At 40.0% G+C, this 25532-nt stretch overlaps 1 protein-coding gene across 9 annotated transcripts in view; it reads left to right on the top strand.

The window, feature by feature from the left end:
• Positions 1-25532, top strand: part of ANKRD44 (ankyrin repeat domain 44) — a 203032-nt gene that overhangs the window by 99856 nt on the left and 77644 nt on the right. For all 9 annotated transcript variants that reach the window (XM_074967820.1, XM_074967819.1, XM_074967817.1 and 6 more), the window contains exons 4-9: positions 6494-6564; positions 12732-12932; positions 15913-16000; positions 18431-18573; positions 19918-20130; positions 21641-21719. In XM_074967820.1, the coding sequence (XP_074823921.1) occupies positions 6494-6564; positions 12732-12932; positions 15913-16000; positions 18431-18573; positions 19918-20130; positions 21641-21719 (795 nt within the window). The remainder of the gene's footprint in view (positions 1-6493; positions 6565-12731; positions 12933-15912; positions 16001-18430; positions 18574-19917; positions 20131-21640; positions 21720-25532) is intronic.

Here is a 25532-nt window from a genome sequence, read left to right as displayed (position 1 = left end):
GGGCTTATTGCACTACAGTAGCCTAATTGAGGGTGAGGAAGAAGATACAAGTTGAAAGAGTAAGGAGCACATATTAAAAATATAACTGTGTTGTAACAGGAAATAAATGCATCAACATCCTTGATGTGATAAGAATTGAGTGCAGGCGTATATCTGATCGTCAAGCTCTTGAGATTCTGTAGCATTAAACAGCTACTGTTATGTGATATGTAGTCTAGAGATTGAGGCACATTATTGCATATATACCCACACTGTATTATAAAAAGTAATTATTTAATTGCTAATTTGCCTTCTGAAGGGCAAATCTCAGGTGAAGGTTTGGTTGTTCAGATGAGCAAATTTGGATGCTCACGTTGAATCTCTCTAGTCAAGAATTTGGGCTTTAAATCTCACAAGAAAAAGCTGTGCTGCAAACTTCCCAGCACTTTTGCTGTTCCGGCAGGGAAGGAAATCTCTCGGGGAATATAGCATTTCTACTGGTGACGAAATGCAGGAGGTGACGAGATTACCAAAAACTAGAAGTGGGGGTTGGAAACCTAGTTGAACTTATTACAACCTGGAAAAAAAAATGTTGTTTTAGTTTGGGGCCAGAGTGCAAATTGGCTAAGATTTTATCTGAGTGTGGTTTGCCAGACGATAGCTTGCTTCCTCCAACTGAACGGAATATGGCAATATGGCATCAGACCGTTGTTGTTGTAATTGAGTCTAGCTTTCTGCATCTGACTGCTGTTACTAAGCTAAAACAATAAAACTATTTTCAGATCAGATTCATGTGATGAATACAGGATCAGTTCTGTGATGGATAAATGACTTGACAATATCAAAGTTTGTAACAATAAACTGCAGCTTAATCAAACACCACTGCATTAGCCTGTGAGTGGTATTTTATGGAATAAGCAATATCTGTCAAGATTCCTACTGACATTTACAGCATCTGCTCGAAGTTCCTATTCTGGCTTAATTGATGCACCAGTTATCAGTGATATGTACATCTTTAAATGCAACAGTAGCTGTAACAAAGCTCTTCCATTTAAATTTTGATGTTGCTGTTCTCCTACCAGATGTTTGTTGTACAAACAGCTTGTAAGCGGAGTTTGTTGTCCAAAAATACGGTTGGAGAAAGCAAAAAAGGGATTCAACTAAATGAGAAAGTTTGTGCACGTTCCATCTGTCCATCATATATTTAGAAACCATGGGTTAGCCAATTGCTTAGTCAAGGAACTTTAACTTGTGAGACGTACATTTTCACATGTGATCATCCAGTTATGTCATTGATCCCAGCAGAAAGACGCGAGTGAATATTATTACATTGACAGACTATGATTGGATGGTTTCTCCAATACATTAGACACAAACATGCCTCTCTTCAACAGGCGGTAAAGATTAATTACCTTCATTTTGACATGTGGTAATACAGCATGTAGCCATTGTCACATCTTGTTATCATGAATTGTCAGCATGTGAGCCGGATGCAGAGGCATTATCTTTTCAAGGATTGCAAATAGCAGCACAAGGAAGATCTGTATGAATAAAGAGATGAGGTAGCTCTGACCCGTATCTCCCAAGAATTCCTGTAGCATCTCTAGTGCATTAGCTCGTGAAGATGTGGCCTTGCTGTGGAAAATACATTTCATTTCTTGATTTCCAGTGTGTTCCTTATGTGGGAAAGAGTATCTCCATGCTCTTCTAGGCAATATGAATTCAAATAAGTTACTAGCCAGACCTCATCCATTTGCTCTAGTATTTGTCTGGAGGATAGGATAAAATGCAGATGATGCGCCCAACTCTGTGAAATATCCAGCTGGGGGTTAAACAAAGAGAAACTAGCTCATAATTTAAGGTTTTAATGATTAGCCTTCATGCCAGCAGGGGTTCAGTTTGATTTGACTTATTGGAGCACTACTAACACTGATACTTACATTCCCAGGGCTTAAGTCAGAGCTAATTCTGTATGTGGTATGTTCTACCTGTTCATCTCATTTTAGTCTCTGAAGTATTGTTATTCATGACACACCAGTACTTGCACCCACTTGGAAGAGAAAAGGTCTTTGTAAATTTCTGTGACGTACTGATCTGCCAGGGCTAGCCAAGCCAGAGCTTAGATCACAACAGCAATGTTTTCCCCTCGTTTCTCTTCTGCCTTCAGCACAACCCAGTTTGTAAAATACTTCACAAAAGATTAATCTGATGATCACATTTAGCACTCTAAAAAGTGTACCTCTAATGCCCGACTTCAAAATCAGAGGACAGGCAGTATATTTAAAGAATAAAAGCATGGACTATTTATGGTCAGATTTGAACCACAATATTCTGAGCATGACAAGAAGCCAAGGAAAGTATCAGCCCCTTGCATTTCAGGCGGGACTCAGGAGAGACATTCAGTGAAATATGCTCATACTGAGATTTGTAGCGCATGAACTGGTGGCAGCACAAATAAATGTCACCTCTAATGAATAAAGCTTGTGCCCGAGTGCACCGAGAAATACCAGAAATGGCATTCTAGATAACCATTAGAATAGGAGTGGATTCAGAATACATGGAAGATGTGGGGCCAGATCCTCAGTGGGTATAAATCAGCTGAGGATCTGGCCTGTAATATTTGGCTGAAATGGGGAAGTGTATTGTGAGTTTGTTTCATGTGCATTAAAACACATAGATCTGAGATTTAGATGTTACTGCCTTCTTCATGCCCTTTCCACAGAATAGGAAGTGCAGTCAGGTAGTAACCATCTGTTAGATTTATTTCGACAACCTGTAACCACTCCCAATCACGGATGTGTATGGAGAGCTGTCCAGACAAATAGAAACACAAGAGAGGAAATGTATTCCAGTGCAATTCATGGCTTCAGTGAGGTGGCACTGGTGTACAAAAGAGCAGAAATCTGATGTCCAGTCTCTGCCCTGAGGGGCTTGCTGTCTAAGGACTCTGTCAAACCTTTATGGCAGAACCACATGCAGTGTCATTAAGGCACTAAACATGGAGCCATGCTGCCCCGACAAAACTTCAGGAGGCACTGAACTTCCTGCCAGGCAAGGGGAGTGTAGCCATGATCATTGCTTACGAGGACGCAGCAGGCCCTCTTCTCCACATGGCTCTGCTGGTCAAGGCCTTTCATCCTCTCTGCTCCTTTTTGGTGCACCTCTACTCCTGTGCAGTCCTTGGACTCAAATGCTGCAGTTCGAATCATAGGACTGGAAGGGAGCTCGAGAGGTCATCTAATCCAGTCCCCTGCACTCATGGCAGGACTAATTATCTAGACCATTCCTGACAGGTGTTTGTCTAACCTGATCTTAAAGATCTCCAATGATGGAGATTCCACAACCTCCGTAGGCACTTAACCACCCTGACAGTTAGGAAGTTTTTCCTAATGTCCAACCTAAACTTCCCTTGCTGCAATTTAAGCCCATTGCGTCTTGTCCTAGCCACAGTAGTTAAGAACAACACTGCAATTTAAGCCTGTTGCTTCTTGTCCCATCTTCAGAGGTTAAGAAAAACAATTTTTCTTCCTCCTCCTTGTAGCAACCTTTTACATACTTGAAAACTGTTATCACATCCCCTTTTAGTCTTCTCTTTCCAGGACTAAACGCAGTTTTTTCAATCTTCCCTCATAGGTCATGTTTTCTAGACCTTTAATCATTTTTGTCGCTCTTCTCTGGACTCTCTCCACTTTGTCCACATCCTTCCTGAAATGTGGTGCCCAGAACTGGACACTCCAGTTGAGGTCACCTTAGTCCCGGATAATTGGGTACCATGGGTGAGACTGTCACTCCTGCTTCAGCTCATTTGCACTGGGTAAAAAGGCCAGAGCTGTGTAAAGGGGGCTCTAAAATCCTTGTCTCCAGCCAGGGGAGAATTCCTTCAGTGCAGAGACTGAGGAGGACAGGTAAAAAGCTGCCTTCTGAGGATCCCCCACTTAGAAAATACCCAGCTAAGAGCCCAGATTAACTTTGCAGTGAAGACAGACCTACGGTTAGGTATACGTTTTCAAAAGTGTTCACTGACTTGAGGGTCCCTTTGTCTTTGGGTGCCCTAATTGAACACAGAGGGCCTGGATGTCAGAGGTTGACTTAAATGAGCAGTGTAGGTGTTCAGCACCAGAAAAGCATTGCCTAGGTGTTAAAGGTTGGCACCCAAAAACAGAGAGCATTTTTGAAAAAGTAGGCCTTCCCCTCTGTGTGACTGTTTTACCTTCTATACAATGTCCCATTTCCCCATCTTTAAGGAATGTGGAGAGTCTTTCTTAATAGTATTGAAAAGTACTTTGAGATCCTTGGATGGAAGCTGATGCTTAAAAGCACGACACCATATATCCCAGGCATTTGGTTAAACCAAACAAGGCGTATTGAGTGAAACATTTGAAAAGACAAACGTTTACAAATGTATGGTAGACTAAACTAGCTATGAATGAGCCATTCCACTCTGTTAGGTAAACAACACATTGAAAAACATACAGAGGGAAAGGATGTGGAAAACAGCAGAGAGAGATAAGATTGAGAATGTGCAGCATAATTTGTGTGTGTGTGTTGTGATCGTTTTTCTTTTATCTTTCTCTTTGGGGGTTTTCTAGGCAGCTGCCTGTTCAGCTTCTTGATGGGTGAGTGGATCAGTGAAAGGCTTAACCAGCTACTGAAAGAAACAATTTCCTGGGTTTTCTAATCATCATCTTCTCAGATGCCACTATAGTTGCTGAATATTGAGGAATGATAAAACTGCTTATCACATAATGCTATTTGTCCCATAAGCCTTTCTGCTTTGGTATCATCTGCTCATGGAAGTTCTTGAATGGGTGAAGATAAATCAGGAGAACCTCAGTTAAAAAAAATTGAACCACAGAGTAAATCGCTTGAAAAGAAATATTTGATGCCAGTCATTGGGATTTAGACCAGGCAGTTTGCATCTGACAACTCTGACTTATCCAAAACAGTGTAACACAAGGTACATTGGAATCCTAGATTAAAAGCTCCTTGAGGCAGAGACTGTCTTATGTTATGTGTTTGCACAGTGCCTAGCACAATGGGGCCCTGATCTATAACGGAGGACTATAGACACCACTGCAATGTAAATAATAATCCTGTTATGAAGATCAAATAGGGTAACACATCACTTCTGTTTTACTCATCGTATCACCATTATCTGTAAATGTAAATCCATCATCAATGAACTTCTCAAATCAAACATCTAACTTACTAAACCAGACATGTTTTGTATGGGTATAATAAGTTCCATTAGATGTAAAACTCCCAGGCCAGTCAGATAGATTATAACTGTAGGTCTCATATTGGCACTTTGACAAATTGTAATGTCATTTTTCTGAAGCCAGGTGATCTGGGAGGTTTGAAACCTTTTCCAACTTTTAAAACCTGAAAGGTAACCCAGAGAAATTGCTTCCACTCTGATCATTAGAACCAAATTCTCAATGACCATTACGAGTGAGGGGCAAACTTGTAAGCACCCATGAGCAGTGGGTTTTTGGAAAATACTTTTGGGGCTTTAGACCTTGAATGATCCACTACAATCAGGAGAAATTAAAACCAAAGTCCTTGGGTATATTGGGTATATGAGCTCAAGTTCTAGTGCAAAATTAGGTTAAAACATCCTTTTTGTTAGTGAAGAATTTGAAGGCTCATTTGTGATATATGCAGGACGCTTATACTTGTCTAACACTTATCCAATTGTTTCCAGGACAGATTTGCAGACAACTCTGCTAATTTGTAAAACGTTCTGCTTTCAAACAATAACAACAATATTTTAAAATAAAGTGCTCTCTTTATTTTCTCTGCTCCCTCCAGTGATGTCTCGTTGTTTGCCTGAGTGCCTCAATGGATTGCTTTAAAATATTACTTAAAACTAAATTTGTGTCCCCACATGGATGTGCAAGCTCACTTTCTTAGTGTGTGTGTGTTCTGTTGACCCACCCCACTCTAGCTGCCCCAAAACATCCTTGTTACCCCCTCCACTCAACAAGTGACCCAACAGTATTCAGCTGCCCAACCTTCCCCCGTTGCCCCTTTAAATAGTTCCCCAACACTTCCAACAAGCACTCCCAAGTTGAAGAATCCTCTTCCTCCTCCTGCTGGATGAGTGACTGTGGACTTGATCCTGAGGTGTTAAATGCTGTCTGCTCCAAAAGTTGAAAGGCTCAGCAGCTTGCAGGATCAGGTCCCAGATCCCTACCTCAGCTGCCCAGTCTCCTGACATCCCTTGCACATTTGCCTGGTCCTAGGAAGACCCGCTAATCTTTGATAGACAACCTAGGCCTCCTACCCCCACTTTACTGCTGAACCTTTCTCGTTTTTGAAAGTAAGGTAATTTTCTAAGAGTTAACAAAGTAGAAATAATCTGATGCTAGCAAGGTTGTGATAAATTCTGTGCATATCTATATGGCATAGCCCTTTGTTACCAAGAAACATATTAATATTGTTGTTGTTGTTGTATTATTATTGTAGCTATTACATCAAAAGCATGTCAATAATCTGTACTTTTTATTTGCAGGAGCTCGTGTCAATGCCAAGGACAATATGTGGCTGACTCCTCTTCATCGGGCTGTCGCCTCAAGGAGCGAAGTGAGTAAGGTTTGATTACCCCAGCAGTTGCATGCAAACAATGAAAAAAATACCATTATCACAATAAAGTACAAATGGAGATGCAAAAAAGAAAGGGGGGAAAGGATTTTCTGATTGCAAAATCCTTTGGTCTTCACTAAAGCAAGAGTAATCAGCTACTGTCTGTGTGTCGTTCTTATTGTTAGCCTGCTGGATACTTGTGGTTTTCCACTCCTGTGTATCTGATTGTTTTCCCGAATATGATGCCTTATTTAAGTTACTGTAGTACATGACTTTCATCCTACAATCAGTAGATAGAATGATCTTGACCAAAGTGGGAGATACTGTGCAGTGGTGCTGGTCTAATCACCTTAAAATGGTCAGACATAGTGGGATAGGGGGAGGAGGTAAGCGGGAGGGATTGGAACGGGAGGGTGTGTCTCTAGTGATCAAACAGGCTTAATGTGTAGTTTGATTTGAATAACTGTGTTTAAAGGCATCCATAAAGCTTCCTTTTAATTCCCCTGATTCACCCATAAAATAGAGTTAAGTCCATATTTTTTCCATTTGGCAACAAGAAATCTTTCAGCATCTCACGGTAGTGTTTTTCATTGCTATCTCAAAAGAGGAGAGATAATAATTATCAGAGAGAATAACCCAAGCATGACTGAATTTTCAAGTATACCATCGTTCTGGGCTTCCATTTGTAGCCTCTTTGTGTATTTTTATCCTCTTAATATTGAGCTGACATGATGCACGCAACTGCAGACTGAATTGGCTGCTGAGGGGAGCATTTAACAGAGACATGAGCTGGCTGTCCTCCAGAAATTGATGGAATCACCTCCATAACAATCCCAGTGCTTGCCAAGCCTGGAGGCAGGAATCCTTAGCTCATTTCTGAACTCAAGCATTGCTTAGCTACTAGCTGAGCTTCCCAGCTGCTGGCTTCCAATGAAGCCCACTGAAAGAAATAGCTAATAGAATACGAATGCTGTAAAGGAGTGAAATACAAAAAAGCCACATTAAAAATGGAGGTCAGACATAAACCTTCAATAACAGCCACAATCTTTATAACCCAGTAATTACAACCGATATGGTTTAGCTGTTTTAGATACAGGTGAATTTTATCTGTTGTGACAGTCCTAGCTAAAAATGCATGTCTTACTGTGGCTTTGTACCTGACCCTTAACCCCTTGCTGCTGAAAGCAAGTGAAGACCCTTTGCAGAGTTCCCGTTGAGCAGCTTTCTTTTCCATATTTCTGGTAATACTAGCACTCCAAAAGGAACGATATCACAGGTACAGTATGTGAGGGAGCAATACAAAAAGTGAGCTGACGCCCATGTAAATTGGCTAATCTTAACTCAATGTATATATTTTTATAGAAATGTAATTTTCATATGTTCGTTTTTCCTTTGCTAGTTCTTGTTCATGTGAAGGCCATTACTTTCTGAACATTTTGAATGACATTTAGCATCATAAGATGTTTTTTAAATGTGGCCGTTATTGGTATTGCTATATTTGTGAAAATAAATCATTGGACAGGCTATCTGACAAATTTCCAACATGAGTACCATAATACCAGGTCAATATCAGCCGTCCAGGGGGTTCTTGGCCAAAAGTTGGCTGTTAGGCCTAATTATGTTTTGTCAAGTATCTGTGGGTTTAGTCCACTTTTAGAACAATCACCTGTAAGGCTAAGGTTTTATACAGAGAGAGTTGCTTATTCTGAAGCTTCCATTCAACACTGAGATTCTGTCTCTCTGCAACCATTTAGAGTCTGACAAAAACACATGCAAAAAATTTTGTATTGGATTTAAAACTCATTAAAACATAAAGTTGATTTCAGGGATTTAAATTGGTTATTTAAAAAACCACAAACCCTCAAATGTATCTGTACTGGCTACTTCATGTATGTATCAAATTTTAGCATTGTACAGTTAGAAGTGGTTGAGAGATTTCACTCTGATAATTGGATTATACTGCAAATGCTAAAAGAAATATAAATGCAGAGTCCTAAGTGGTACCATTGTACTAAATATACACATGGAAATTATGGTAAGATAAAGATCTATTTTACATCCTCAAAAGCCAGATAATTGAAATTTGAGAGAAAAACACCTCCCTAAAGAATTGGAATAAAGTTTAGCTCCCAAGTGGAATGTAAGTGGAATACATATGTAGATGTAAATGAAAGTGTATATACACATTTTTAAATGGAATTAAAAAATTACTTGTCAAGTCTTTATTTTTATTTTATTTGTACCTTCCAACACCTGTTTCTTTCTATCTCAAGAGTCAAATTTACGTTCATTTTTCCATTGACTTCAAGTAGAATTTTGGTCCCAAAGGTGTACAAAGTGAATTTTCTTTAAGTAACTTTAAAGTAATTGGCCTGTAGTAGTAATAATAATAATTAATAATAAAACCTTTATGAGAATAATAATGATATATGATTATCAACACTTTAAGATAAGCAGTCTCACTTATTGTGTAAATTTGCTATACACCAATTTATGGGATTGCCATAGAAGATGAAATTGCTGAAATCAATAGAGGACAAAAGAGTTAAACTCTTACAGTAAATAGCTGTAGTGTCGATCCAGGCTGTGTGCGCTCTCCCAGGCACGTGATGTGAACATATATGATGTATTTGTTGTACATTAATAAAACTTTGCCTAGCCTTAACAGAAAACATTTCTGTATGTGAAAAACAGTACTGTAGTGCATAGGAATATGGGTGTATCCCTTTAAATGGTTGTGACTTATAGTTAGTAAATATGGTTATTTGGATCCCACTTGTTCCCTCACGTGGTTCCTTCATATTATGTTTGTGTAAAGAGCAAAAGAGACACAAAATACAATTTTTGAGAGTCCTCTTTTAAGACTATTTGTTTTGCCTAAGGGCAGTTGTTACTAAGAGCTGAGGTAGGGTGACCAGATGTCCTGATTTTACAGGGACAGTCCAGATATTTGGGGCTTTGTTTACATAGGTGCCTATTACTCCCCAGCCCCGTCCTGATTTTTCATACTTGCTGTCCGGTCACCCTAAGCTGAGGAGAGCTGGTCGTAGCTTGTCCAACAGAATGTTTTTCTATTGGAAAATGCTGTTTTTCTGTTGGAAACATGTTATGGGAACAAACTGATTTTTGTCAAAATTTTCCATTGTGAAATTGTCAAAACATTTAGTTTTTGGTAAAGTAAAAATATTTCATTTTGACCATATCAAAAGGTTGTGTTGATAAGATTGAAATGTTTGTTCATGCTTTATTATTTCAACTATTATATTGTATTCTAAATTTTATAATATGAAGTCAGACTGAAATGTTTCAACCTTATCAAAATGAAATGTGTTGGGAATATTTCGTTTCACAAAAAATGCTGTGATTTCTACATTTCTGCCTGACTCATGATGAAATGAAATTTTGGAATTTCTTTCAGGATGAGATTTCCATTTTCCCATTAGTTCTAGAGCTGAGAGCATGCAGCAGGTCTGCAAATCAAGGAATTTATTTAGATGCCTGGCCTTATTTTCTGCCTAAATTTGTCTTTTAACTTCCAACTGCTGAAGCTGGAAACATTCAGATTAGAAATAAGGTGAAAACTTTAAATACTGAGGGTAATTAACCACTGGAATAATCTACATAAAGATGGGATGTATCCTCCATTACTTGAAGTCTTTAGATCAGGACTGGGCGTAGCTCAATCAGAAACTATGGGAATGATGCATGAATTGTTGAGCTTGTCTTCACTCCAGTTGTTAGCTGAACATAACATAAGAACGGCAATACTGGGTCAGACCAAAGGGCTGTTTAGCCCAGTATCCTGTCTTCTGACAGTGGCCAATGCCAGGTGCCCCAGGGGGAATGAACAGAACAGGTAGTCATCAAGTGATCCAATCCCTATCACCCATTCCCAGCCTCTGGCAAACAGAGGCTATGGATAACTGGATCTATAACTCATGTGTTGCCCCTACCCCATGCACACACACAAATCTCTAGCTTGAGTTAAGTTGCGCCTTAAACTCAAGCTAGTTATAGCCTGTCAGAGGTGGGTTGAAGCTTGAGTGCTGCTGATGCTCAAGCAAGTAATGCAGCGGGGATGCAGCATCTTGAGTTACAACTGATTAGCTGCTAATTCAATCATTCTATGTAACTTGCATGTTTCAGGGCGTGGACGCTAGCTCAAGTGGAGTCACTTGAGTTAATTGCTGCACTGAAGACAAACCCATGGTGTGAAATTTGATGACTTGTGTTATGCAGGAAGTCAGAGTAGCTTATCATAATGTTCCCTTTGGGTCTTAAAATCGATGAATTGAGGCACCCAAAGTTTTAATTAATTAGGGACCCCTTACTCCATGAGTAATGACTGCAGGATCAGGATCCATTTTTACAATATAAGGATTATTTACACAGCTGCTAGCCTCAAATTCTGTCTTCATCTCCAAAGAATTTAAGGGGCAGTAAATGCTCTGATTTTCAGAGGTCTGTAGCACCTACAAATCCCACTGAAGTCACTGAGGGTGCTCAGCACTTCTGAAAGTCTGACCACATTTACTATGATACAACTATTAAATCTAACTTAAGGCATCATATATATGTGTAATACATGTGTGTTTGTGTATAATATGAATATAAAATACGCAAATAATAGGCACGCTAATAAACTGTTTATTCTTCCTTTATCTAAAGTGATCCGATTGTGCAAATAATATGTGTGTCTAGAACTTTTTGTAATACCTAGTTACATTTTGTATAAATGTTATTGTATAATTGTACTTTAACAAAAATATGTAGTACCATTCTGTATGTGTTTGACATGACAATGTGAGCTTTCTGGTCCTTTTGATATTTTTTAGGGCTGATTATCCTTTGCTCAGGGTTGTAGCTAAAGGACCAAGGTGCACTGCCCCTGGCGTAGTCTCAGGGGGCATTCTGCCTGAGACACCCTTCTGAGGCACAGTTCCGCTACTGCTCCCATGTTGTCCTGGAGGGGGAATAATCTGCCACAGTACCCCTCTCAATGCCCAGCCCTTCCAACTAACTTGCTCATGGTGGGAGATGGGAATGATGAGCATACAGTCTCCCTCTCCATGTCTCCTGCCATGATACAGGCTGGTCTAATGCAGTCCTGTAGGGGTGACCCCACTACCACCCCGCATGGCTGAGTTAGATTCAGCCCCAACCCAGCCCATAGTGGTTGTGATGTTTTTAAAATGTCTGTTTTATTTTTTAGAATTTCAAATGGGAGAAAACAAACCTCTCTGTTCAACTGTGAGATTTCTAAATATATTATCCCTCTCCGCCCACCTAAGTATGGGTGGTACATATTTCCTTCGTCAAGAGATGTGCAATGTCTCAAATGGAAAATATGTAGTTTAATTTTGTTGGTATATGCACTTAAATTATCACTTGTAAAAATGAAGTTTTATCTAAAGGTGACAAAAAGCCAAAGAAATTCTGTGTTCCAACTGAGACACTTGATGTAAACTCTGGTCACTGGAAAAGGAAAAGAGTGCTGACAGGCACTAAGGACATGAATGTCAGCTTAATCTGGGACTCTCACATGTTCTGAGCCTGAAATTTGTCGCCTGCACAATTAACTTGGATTTTTGTTCTCTCTGTCCTGTTATCACTGCTGCATATAGCAATTTTGTCTCAACCTTACTGTCCAAATAGTGCTTTATTTATTTTACAGATGAATTCATCATACACGATACTTACCCCATTTCAATCTCAGATACATTAAATACATTCATTTCCTCGAGTAGAACATGGCTATAATGTCTAGTGTTAAAGGTCAGTGGACCTATCTGGCACGGACCCAATCCTGCAGTTTTGCACACTCTAAAACCCAAAAGGAAAAGTTTATGTAGGCTAGAAATGCAAGAGTCTGCCTTAAATGATAACAAATATATATGAAGAAAGTTAAATGTATCCCAATAAGATGACATGTAATACAAGCACATTTGAATCAACAATTCCCCCCCCTCCCCCCCCAGAATATTTTTGAATGACTGACTCTGGTTGTCTTTTCCTCTGCTCACATATGAGTTTTCTATGGCTACCAGTAACTCTCAAGAACCATTTTTTCCACACTTCACCATATGACGTGTAGAGAGATATGTTTATACATAGACATGCCCTATATTTATTTTAATAGTTTGTTTATAACTCTGCTTCCATTGCAGGAAGCAGTGCAAGTATTGATTAAGCATTCAGCGGATGTTAATGCTCGGGACAAGAACTGGCAGACACCGTTGCATGTAGCAGCTGCAAACAAAGCAGTGAAGTGCGCAGAAGTAATCATTCCAATGCTGAGCAGCGTCAATGTCTCTGACAGAGGGGGGCGGACAGCGTTACACCATGCAGCTCTGAATGGCCACATTGAGGTAAGTGGCTGAGAAGCATTGTTGATATAATTTATTGATTTGTGGCACTGTTGTCTAATTCAAAATAAACGATGAGTTCATGTATCTCTGTATGACAAAGGTAGCTAGATATCCAACCTTCACTTATTAGAGACATTAGACCAACTTCTGCTCTCACTGGCGATACCTAACTGAAGTCAGTGGGCTGGTACCATTTGTAAATGCAAGCAACATTTGGTCCAATGTGTTATCCCATAGTTAACTGCCTGTGCAATACAGAACCTATGGGCACAATGAACTATGCAAAAATGATTGAAGAAGCATTATTATCTCATAAGAGGAACACAAGCGTCTGGAATATGCACAAGTCAATCATTGTGCTTTTCTAATTAGCTTTCTAGAAAATTTGTTTCTGGTTTAAAAATAGACCATGCTACTTCCATTTACATTGCCAGAATATTGCAGGGTTGTGGAGTAAGTTCCTCTACAGCAGATGTTCCCAAACTAGAGGGGTGTGGAATGTATTCTGGGGGTATGTGACAAGCTTTAGAAAAAAAACTTACTGCACACATTTTACCCACAGTAATGAATAGCTAGCTAAGCTAAGACCACACATCAGGTCTTCAGATGGTGCTGTGGAGTTGACTCTAGATGGTGCTGTGCATTTTGACAGATTTCTGTTGAGCTTGCGAGGAATGATACAAAGTCATTGCCGTCTGTACGTTAACCCATTTGCTACGATGTGATGTGCACATTTAATTGTAAGCATCGACCACAATCAGTTTTGCTTTTTTGCTTTTATTACAATGGATTGTTGGCTTTGTCTCAATCAATGCCGTACTGTTTTTAGTATTTAGTGAGTCGCATGTTGATTTTTTAATCTGTATATGTACTTGTGTGTTGGTGGTGGGGGCATAAAATACTACAAACACAAAGAAGCGGGAGGTGCATTAAGATAAGTTCGAGAACCACTGCTCTTTAGTGTTCACTAAACCAGGGGTTCTCAATCTTTTTGGTTCAGAGTCCCCCCCTTTCCCTCCCCTCCCGCCAACATGATATAAAAACTCTATGGCCTACCTGTGCCACAATAACTGGTTTTCTGCATATAAAAGCCAGGGCCAGCCTTAGGGGGTAGCAAGCAGGGAAATTGCCAGGGCCCCCACGAAACTAAGTTGCTCAGGCTTTGGCTTCAGCCCCAGGTAGTTGGGCTCAGGATCCTGGACTTCAGCCCCATGCAGTGGGGCTTCGGCTTTCTGCCCTGGGCCCCAGCAAGTCTAACGCTGGCCCCGCTTGGAGGACCCCCTGAAATCTACTCGTGCCCCCGCACAGGGCCCCGGACCCCTGGTTGAAAACCACTGCACTAAACAATTACACCCTTATAAATTGAAAGCCACTGTATTAAGGTCCTGATCCCAGCGCAGAGATCCATTGACATCAGGATGTAGGCCAGTGGTTCTCAGCCTGCAGGCTGCTTGCAGCCCAATCAGCACACAGCTGCGGCCCATGTGATATCCTCAGGGCCAGACAGGTAGTATATATAGTGTGTGGATGCAGCCCACATAAGACATAGAGAGCTGCATATGTGGCCCACAATGGTAAATAGATTGAGAACCGCTGATCTAGGCCTAAGTGTGGAATAAAAATTCTCCAACTGAGATTGATACAATTGGCAAAAAATCAGAAGTTAATTTACTGTGTTGTAACTTACAAAAAGCAGCCTACAGGTATTTGCTATAAAAGGGGTTATAGAGCCTGCCCTTTTAAAAGTTTTATATTTTAGGAAAGAGTTAATATTTATTATTTTAACATGATTGACTTTCTTTGATGTAATGCCATTTAATGGTAGAGTGTAATAAAGTGCACAACTAGTTATAGATTAAACAGTTTTAATAAAATCTCTGATTCATTTCGCCAATGACCATTGAAGAGATTAAAGTGTTTGTTTTGCTGGATACAGAAAATCGTTGTATGTTTTACATTCAAATTGTTTTGTGTGTTTTTGCTTGTCCTGATATTAATGTCTGGATGGTGCTGGGAGATCTGGAATTTTTTATGTTTAATCATCGCAACTGAAGCTTTGTACTTTCTGCTAGCTGTTTGCTGGCATATATGAAATGAGTTGGTCTGAGTCCAGTTGCTAGTGGGCAGGGGGTGACTTCAAGCAAGCCAATATCGTGATAGTTAATAGCAAATGGCACGCTTGTTGGCAGTGTCAGCAGAGGGAACAAGGACTGAAGGCTCGATCATGCTAGGCATGAAGGATTGGCCCCAATCCAGCAAAGTATCTAAGTGTGTAGTTAACTTTAAGTACATGAATAATTCCATTGACGTTAAGGGTTACTCACATGCTTAAAATTAAGCAGGTGCTTGAGTGCTTTCCCAGCTCAAGGCCAGAGCCAGCACCTTGTAGGACTGAGTCCTGAATAAGCATGCAGACTGAATTATCCTTTCACCTTTACAATGTTGTCCCTGTCGCTCAGGATTGAGATGCATTGGAAGGGTAGCATGTAAAAGCGTGCAGAGCTGCTGCTCATGCGGTTTTGTGATTCCAGAGTGTCTCCCACTGCCATGAATCCAGCACCTTCCACAATCACTAAATCCATACCGTTTTAAAAAAATTAAGTATTGAAAGAGTTGCAATGTAGAACTAGAATGTACAAATGAAAACTCTTACCAGCATGTTTCAGGTGGGGTTGGGCCAGGCTGGGGAGTTCTAGTGCCTTTTACAAAAAAAGCATACATTTTTAATGATTAGTTTAATTAAACTACAGGTTCCTGGAAGGGATTTTTAAACTATCTCTAACTTTAAGGCTTAAGTTTTCCTGTATAAACTTATGCTCATATCACACAAAGGCAAGTGTGATTTGCTCGGCAATTCACAATGATGTATTGCCCTCCGCCACAAGCATTACATCCAGGGTGACAGCATTATTTGATAGACTGATCCATGTAAATGGAATACATGGCTGACCCAAAGATTTACTTTTCATTGTTGTTTTAGATGGTGAACTTGCTTTTAGCCAAAGGGGCAAACATCAATGCTTTTGACAAAAAGGACAGGAGAGCTATTCATTGGGCAGCATATATGGGTAAGAACCGTGTTGTAGTCTGTTTTATTACTGAAGTACTGACACTGTGCTTTGTATTACACAAGACCCAGTTCCTGCCACGGAAGGTGAAAATTCTAATTACTCTGATTAAGGCTATGGGCTCAGATCATCAGCTGGTATCATAGACACAGCTCCATTGATTTCAATTGAACTACACTGATTCATACCAGCTGAGAGTCTGGCCCAAAGTGTCCATCTAACATAACCTGAATATTTTTTTCATATTACTTTTTTTTTCAATTTCATTTTCTCTTCTGACTTTAATTCCAGCCTCAAATATATTTGGTATGAAAAATACATGTTAAACTCTCCTTTGTCACAATTAGCGGTAGCGTAGATTTCAATAAGAACTAGGTTAGATAAAAACAATGAGGAGTCCTTGTGGCACCTTAGAGACTAACAAATTTATTTGGGCATAAGCTTTCATGGGCTAGAACCCACTTCATTGGATGCATGGAGTGGAAAATACAGGAGCAGGTATAAATACATGAAAAGATGTGAGTTGCATTACCAAGTATGAGGTCAGTCTAACGAGACAATCAATTAACAGAAATGACTAGCACAAATGCAGTTAATATGCTTTTTCTGAAATCGTTGTTTTTCCTGTTTGTCTCTTTATTCAGAACAAGTTGGGTTACTATGTAGCGGTAAAGTCCTATATAATCATTTCCACTCTTAATTGTCTTCCTTCATCACAAGGCATCTCTTGATTCATGCATTCACATCATTGCCAATGTTCATCAAATTTGCTTTTTAAATTAATAATTGACCATATCATCCCATCCATTTTAAAAATAAAATGTGCCATAGAATTCAATGGGAGCTCTGCTGTAAAAATGGTAGAAGTACAGGGACCATAATATTGGCCAGTGCTGTGCATGCCCTCGCACAATTCTACCACCACATCCCCTGATCTGCAATTCATGGGCCCTCAAACTGACTGCCACTGCACCTTCACTCCTGACCTGTAACGTTCACTTTAATTCTAATCTTGGTCCCTTATGGGAAAGAGATGACAAGTAGTTTCCAAACTGTGGGAAAATGTAGTGTAGTTTTGTGATGCCCACATATCGAATGTGAAGGCTGGCTTCTGACCTAGACTGGGATTTGAACTTTGCTCTGTAGAGATGAAAGATTTTCCATCCTGTACAGCGTGCAGATTGTATGACACAGAAACAAGGTTGGGACTCAGGCATTTGTAAATACCATGGGTATTATGGTGCCTTGCATATTTTGAGGTTAACCATGAATTTTTTGGGGGCGGGGGGGAGGCACGTTCACTTACTACACTTGCTCACCTATAACATGATCTAAGCTCACTGGTGTCAATGGAAAGTCTCACATTTGGTTTCAAAATGCTTGGGATCAACCCCTTGACTAAGGTGGCCTAGTTATATCCTCTATAATAGAGGAAAACTCAGTCTTAACTGGGTAGTAGGCACAGTGTGGGTGGGGTCACCAGAGAGGCTAGTTAAATGCTATGCACTTATGCTCCAGTCAGGAGGTTCCTTTACTCAGAGCAATTGCCAGAAAGATGACCATAGAAAGGACCTGGCAGCTGAATTAATAGATGGCACTGACAGAACCCTCTTCTGGGAATCTTTCAGTGCTGTCAGGCTGGTATGCTCACTCTTCCTTCTATTAACAGGGGAGTAGCATGTGAACAGGGTATGAAAGGGTAAAGAGAAGAATGGGGAACTTGTTCACTGGGCAGGGAATTGACACATTTTTCAAGACAAACACTCATTTCATCTGGATTCCTTAATGAGAAGTGGTGCTAGTGTATGCTATGCCTGCTCGGTGTGGCAGTCTGTCCCCATCTAGTGGTGGCTAGGCCAGCTAGAGATGGATGAACTTGCTACAACCTTGGCTGACAGAGATGTGTTTTTTAGGACGGGCAGTGGAGGCTGATGCTTTAAGATCAAGAGGTCCCAGGTTTGATCCCTGCTGCCCACTCCAAGTGGTGGCCCGTAGAGTAGGTGAAGTAGTGCAACCTGTGCTCACAAGAAATCTCATAAACTGGAGGGATAAGTGACACTGAACCGAATTTTTACATCCAGAGCCAGTTTATCCGTGGCTGTTAGAATGAGGCGTTACTGACTAACTTGAGGTCACAAAAAACTGGATGGAAATCTTGAAAAGAGGCATTCCATTTCCTCAGCTGCTGTAGCAGGCTCATCAATCTCTAGCTGGCCGAGTCACTACTAGAGGGGGACAGAGTGCCACACCAAGCAGGCATGTCTTACACTAGGATTAAGGATATTTTCTTGCAAAATGAGTTGTCTGTGAGAGCATTTGTGAAGCAGCAGCAAAAAGAACAGTGAGTTAGGAAGAAAGCAGTAATTTGAGTAAATTACACTGTAGGAGCGTATAGGTCACTGATGATTTCCATTCCCCCATCTTTTAAAGGCCACCTGGAAGTTGTTGCCTTGTTGATTAACCATGGTGCAGAGGTGACTTGTAAGGACAAAAAGGGTTATACTCCACTTCATGCTGCTGCATCCAATGGGCAGATTAATGTAGTGAAACACCTTCTTAATCTAGGTGTAGAGGTAAGTAGCAATTGGTATTTTAAAGAAAAGCCACAAAATACTGAGGTTTGAGTCACTATTTGTAATCTTTTTATAATCTGTACTTTAATCATGGAAAATTCTCTGCTCCCCTAGCTTTTGTTCTCCTATTTATTTGGAGATTTTGTCTGGCTGGTGATGCTGCTACAGACATTGGCAGAATTTTTGAAGAAACCATTTCCCATTCTCTGGATTACAGAATCTATCTCACACATTGGACAGCTTTCTAGGCCCAAATGCTGTGTGCAGTAGCTGCCAAGAGATGCAGATTTTGTGTGTAATCATCTGAGTGTCCATTCCCGAGCAGACTTAAAAATCTCTTGCAGGGACGAATAATCCCCTGAAATTGGGGAACATACAGCATTCATGTCTGGGAAGCAGGGATAATGACTTGCGCTGTAGTCTCCTTGACTTTGTAGAGTGTCGTTGTTGACCTTGCTTCATCTAATTTTGTAGAACAACTAATTTCTACACAAGCAATCCAGAAAAGTCTGGATCTAAGATTTTCTTAATACCTTTATTATACTGTGGTACTGAGTATTGGTTTCTTATTAGGATGCAGTATAAAGGACTGTGTGGTTTCTTTGCCCCCCTACCCCCCCCAAGAAATCTGTAGAGACAGACCTGAAGTCTGGCTCGTCACTAAAATGAAACCGCAATAATTATTTTTAAAGGAACCTGAACTTATTATTTCTCCTACTTTCCTTCTTGGATGTAACAGCTTTCCAGTTTAGTTTTAGTTTCGTTGTCATCATGAGATTGTCCTGCTGCCAGTCTTTAGCTTTACATTGACTTTTTAAAATGGCCACCAGGGCAAAAAGTTAATAATAAAAGCAAAACATTCAGAATGAAGCGTTACTGGGGTATTTTGTTGTCAATGAAAGTTGCTGATGAACACTGACCCATGACAATTCAAGCCTCCCCCTATTTCCACTTGCAGCATGAGGTGCATTATGTAAAGCAGTGATGCTCAGACTGTGACTCTCAAGCTGCAAGTGGCTCTTTAGGGTGTCTCCTGTGGCTCTTTTCAGCACATGATATTAAAACACTGTGTGATTTAATAATTAACCAATCAGGGTGCTTTTACTATGTTATTAATTAAGTTATGAATTTGCACTATGTTATTAACTTATTTTCTGTGAGAATAATATATGTATATAGTTTAGATAGATATAAACTAAATATTTCCCATTCACACTATTTTGGCTCTTTTGGATAGTGTTGATCTCTCATTTGGCTCATGAACCACTGAGGTCTGAGAATCATTGATGAAAAGCCACGAGCCGATGTCTGTCATTTTAACCGTATGTTCTTGTCTCATTGCAGATTGATGAAATGAATGTCTACGGAAATACTGCGCTTCACATTGCGTGTTACAATGGTCAGGATTCTGTAGTTAATGAGTTGATTGACTATGGTGCTAATGTTAATCAGCCTAATAACAGTGGATTTACCCCCTTGCATTTTGCTGCTGCCTCCACTCATGGAGCTTTGTGTCTTGAACTGCTAGTGAATAATGGAGCAGACGTTAATATTCAGGTACAGCTTACCTTTCATCTCTTCAATTTTAGGTGCCTAAATATCTATCCCCTTTTGGTTTAAAATCTCTGCATGCCACAAGAGGCTGCAAGTGAGAATAACAAAATGCAGTGTTACTGTAAAATCTTCAGGGAATTGGCTGATGGAATAACACAGTGCTGCTGGGAGTTCGAATTAAGTTTTCTTCATGGGAAGCTCACAGTGCCTTGATTGATATGATATAATGGCACCCTGAAACTCAAGGCCAATCAGTTTCTGAGGACTTGCGCTGTTACTTAACTACAATCCCAGAAGTGCAGTCAAGACCACATCCAATGGGCTACAGTTATCACAGAAACAATTATTTTGGCTATTCCCCTAAATATGTGTTCAACACAATTCTGCATGTTCCTCTGGGCTTCTGTCGAGTAGTAAAAATGTCAGGTACAGTCCCAGCACAATAGGGCCCAATCCTATTTGGGACCTCTATATGCTATTGTATCACAAATAATACTTAATGATGATCAGGGAATTCTGACTCCAACCCAGGAGCCAGAAGAGCTGGATTCTATTGCTGTATTTGTGACCGATTTGTGGTGTGACCTCTGGCAAGTCACTTAAATCTGTGCCTCCATTTCCCCATCTGTAAAATGGAAATAATAGTACTTACCCACCTTTGTAAAGTTTTTTGAAATTAATAGATGCTCAGTAATCAGTATTATTTTATTAAAATAAAGTTGGGAATTGCATTTGAAAATGAATCCAAAGCCTGATTCAAATAAAGAAGGGATAGCTTGAGTCATCAGGTTCCACATCCTTCCTCTGTTCCTCTTCAGGCTCCCTGTCAATATTCCTAGACAGAGGTCCTTTCCCTTGGCTCCAAAACTTTGACCATTAGACATTCTACCTTTCCTTAACTGTTTGCACCTGCTTTCTAATGGTCTTTGATGGACATCCGATTTTTCTTTGGGTAGTAGTTTATTAACCAAAGCTCTTTTCTGTATGTAGTGGACTGCATTTTAATGTGTGTCTATTTAAATTGAAAAATAGTTTGTATTTGTTTACACTTTCCAGGGACTGCTGAAACTTAGCTCTGTGTTTTTCCTGGCTTTTCCCCAAGCAATATGGAAGATAAGGAAATACTGTGAGAATTATTCATACTGTTTAGAAAGTAAATAACACTCAGTAATATATCACTTATCTATTACCAATTTGGACCATGCACCCCACATTGGTGGAATATTTCTGAAAATTTATTCACAACAACGACTGCCTTATTTCCCACTCCCATTGCTGAAGAAGGTCTGACACCTACAGAAAAAAGGCATTCTGCATGTATCCTCATATGAATCTTGGGTTCAGCCCTACAGTGCTTTAAAGTTGATGGAAGTTTGGTCTGAGTAAGAACTGCAGGATTGAGCTCTAGTTACTTTTATTATTTCAAGCTATTGATAGTATTTGAGAAACTCGACATTGATGGCATTACTTTATACTGTAGGTAAGTAAGTGTCTTTCGTTTTGTTTTTGTTAGAGTAAAGATGGCAAGAGTCCACTGCACATGACAGCTGTCCACGGGAGGTTCACACGGTCGCAAACCCTCATTCAGAATGGTAAGTTAAGTCTTTCTGATAATTAATTAATCAGCAATGATCTGCTCAGAGCTTTTTCCAAGCCACTTACTGGCTGGAGGGGGCAGTTTGTTGTTCTGTGCTAAAATGCTGAGGGACCAAAATTCAAAGGTATTTAAGTACTCTAATGAAATCTGATGGCTAGCGAGTCCGAAAGCTCTCATTTAATAATGCGATCTTAGACAAAGCCTATAATTAATCAAGAAATCCCATTCTCCACCAGCAGACAGTGGTCTGTGATTTGTGTGTTTGTGTTTCCTGACCTGAAAATGAAAGCAAAAGCAGCGTTCAGATTCTTTATCTTTCAGAAGAGGCCACAACTTGCTTCTTAAAACAAGCTTTAAAAAAAAAAAAAAAAGGTTAGCAATTTTTCCACTTCCAGGAGTCCTCCACACCTCTGGACCTCTAAGGATCTCTTTTTCCCATGCTCTCCCCTTACTTCTTAAAGATCATAATTCCATTATAGCCACCTCTCTTACTAAGGAATAAATACTCTCTTCCTTGATGGCCTGGAGAAGACATATTTGTGCAATGCTTTTCTTCTCCCCTGCCCCCTCTGCCTTTTGGACTAAGCCTGTTACCCCTACAGCCCTCCTTCCATTCCAGGATATGAAGATGCGATAATTATTCATATTTTATACAACTACATCTTTATTTGTATGAAATTATAAATCATTCGGCTTCAAATCTTGGAATAAAGTGCATTGTTTTTCTTGTATGTGCCTAGGGAGTGTTGGAGTTCAGCTCCTGCCACCCCCTATGTCCTCCAGAAATATTCAGTATTCCCCAACTGGCTGAGCTTTGCAGGGAGTGTTCTGATAAACATTAGGGGCACATTTTCCAAGTGGCATCAGCCCAGCTTCTTAATTTTTGTCTTCAGATTTTACTCACCCAGAAATGGGGATTTCCTGCACTAAGTAAAGGCCCAGTCAAAACAGTCCTACCTATAACATTTTGTCATTTTACTCTTCTCCTTTTCTGTGTTCATTTTTGTCTGTTCAGATTGCAACCTCTTCAGGGCAGTGACCAGTCTTCTTTCTTGTGCATAAAGCACCTAACACATGTTAAATTGTTCTCCTATATCAAATATAATAACCCTGCAGTTTGTCCTGTTATACTATTGTTATTTACCCTTTAGATCATGGTAGCATTCACAGAAGTCAACCAGGTGGAAACACCATTGTAACAGGCATTGTAGAAACCACAGCTTTAACTATACTGTTACCACCAGCTCCAGCATAACAACAGTCTAAGAAATTACAGACTAAAAGACATAGCATGAGGGTGAGACAAACAACGGATGGGAAGTGTAGAGGAGGACGACAGAGGAACAGAAATAATAAAATGTTTTAGCACAGGCTAGCTCTGTGAACAATTCTTAGTCAATCTGAAAGAGTGATCACAACACACTTCGCGCCTACTCACTGTTGCATGGCAGTGTCTTGTGTAATTCAAGCAGAGGTGTGTTCTAAGGAGGGATGTGAAGAAGGATAAAGTGGTGGCTTTAGGGCTTTTGACTGGGAGTTTTTCACACTTGTAAGAGCAGCCTGGGAGAAAGCACAAAGGGTCTTGTGGCAATGAGGACAAGCAGGCAATTCAAGGGTGAAGGTGAGAGCTGACTTCATGATAAGGAAACAGGGCAAATAGGTGGGTGTGACTAAACTGTGAAGGTTTCAGAGTAACAGCCATGTTAGTCTGTATTTGCAAAAAGAAAAGGAGTACTTGTGGCACCTTAGAGACTAACCAATTTATTTGAGCATAAGCTTTCGTGAGCTACAGCTCACTTCATCGGATGCATCCGATGAAGTGAGCTGTAGCTCACGAAAGCTTATGCTCAAATAAATTGGTTAGTCTCTAAGGTGCCACAAGTACTCCTTTTCTTTTTGTAAACTCTGAAGGGCTTTGAAGACTAGAACAAGGAACCTCTGATGTGGTGGAAGAGGGGGATTTAGCGGAGGAACTTAAAGGGTGTGTGTGAGAGAGAAAGAGAGAGAGAGAGTGAGTGTGACATAGGCAAACCAACAAGCCAGGAAATGGGTGGTGCAAGGTGGCAGGCTTCAAGGCTAGAGAAGACACAGTAGTCAAGGCATAAGATGATCACACTTTAGGCAAGAGTCTTGGCTGTATGGGGAGAGAGGAAAAGTCAGCTCTCATAGACATTGCGCAGAAACAAGGGGCAAGATCTCGATGTGCCCTGGATGTGAAGCCCAAAAAAGAGAGCTAAGTCAGAGATGAAGCTGAGATTATGGGTTTGAGTGACAGGGAAGAGGGTGGGATACGCCTGTCTTGATATAGGAAGGGGCGAGTCTATAAAAGTAATGAGTTCCTGCTTCTTCCATTCAGATCATGTAGAGGAGCTGTGAGCTCTTCTGAAAATCAGGCCCAGTTATGTCTCAAATTAGGCATCCAAAAATTGAGGCACCAAAAATCAGTGACTTCTCTTGAAAATGTTCAGTGTCAAATATGTAGTTGCAGTTTGGTTTAATTGCATTAAATTTAATTTAATCAGACGTCATTTGTAACCCCTAGGGACGACAGTATGGGTATTGTGGGCTGTGTCACAAAAATAAGATAATAGCCAAAGGTGCGAGTCACCTGGCCAGAAAAATATGGAATGGAGCCAAGGATGTAGTTAGCAGAAATAGCTCCCTTTCCCACCTACTGTGTCCGAAAGAGCCTTGAGGGTGAATAACCATCTGAAAATTAAGGCAGAAGGTTACAGCTTTCGATGGTAACAACCTGTAAAGGGATGGAGTATACAATATGGTAACAATTGTTCTTGTCATTTAAATTTCTCCCACATGTCTGTGAGGAGTTTGCTAGGTGACTTAGTACAGCAGGATATTGACACCGATCTGGTTACTCTCAGACAGAACTAGCTTTATTTGTACAGTCAATTTTTATGACATCCGCTTATACCTGAAAATACAAAAGTATTTAACACTGGTGTCATAGCTTAATCAAGCTGTTAATGTTTTGATCAGAAGTTCCCATTCACATACCTTGTCAGCTACTGTTTGTGTTGAGTATGAATGTTGGAGACATCTGATAAGTCTTCAAATTATTGTCCGTGTAATGTTAAATCACTGTTTTATTGTTGAGATAGGTAGAGGCTTAGATGAGACTATAAGGCTGATTTGATTCAGCAGTGTTCTCTCACTGATCTTCTTTCAGTAAGATTTGCAGCTGAGTGATCTTTTGTTTTTGTTGGGTCCTGTGACTAAGAAGTGAAGTTGTATTAATGAAACACTGCACAGGTGTTGCTTATCCTTATTTTAGGGTAGTTATCCTTGTTCTATGACAGAAGATAGAGAGGTGAAATAAATTGGCCAGTGTCACAGAATGTGTCAGTGGCGGAGTTGGGAATAGAATTCCGGTGTCTTGATTCTGTCATATATTTTTTAAAAATACCTTACCCATGTTTCTAACTATACCCTAAATTATTACAAGGGGAGAGAATCAAAAATCTGGTTTATGCCTCATAGGCTTGTCAGGCTGACATTGATCCCAGGCAAGATAATGAAGCAGCTGATGCAGGATTTGATTAATAAAGAATTAAAGTAGGGTAATATAATTAATGCCCATCAACATGGGATTATGGAAAATAGATCCTGTCAAACTAACTGGATATCTTTTTATGAGATTACAGGTTTGGATGATAAAAGTAATAGTGTTGATGTAATATACTTAAGACTTCTGTAAGGAGTTTGACTTGGTACTGCATGGCATTTTGGTTATAAAATTAACATGGCATAACATTTTAAATGGATTAAAAGCTGGCTAACTGATAGTTCT

This window comes from Natator depressus, chromosome 11 (assembly GCF_965152275.1).
Source record: "Natator depressus isolate rNatDep1 chromosome 11, rNatDep2.hap1, whole genome shotgun sequence".
NCBI classification, from domain to species: domain Eukaryota; kingdom Metazoa; phylum Chordata; order Testudines; family Cheloniidae; genus Natator; species Natator depressus.
Note: the sequence above shows the minus strand (reverse complement) of the source record. Positions and strands in the feature narration are given on the sequence as shown.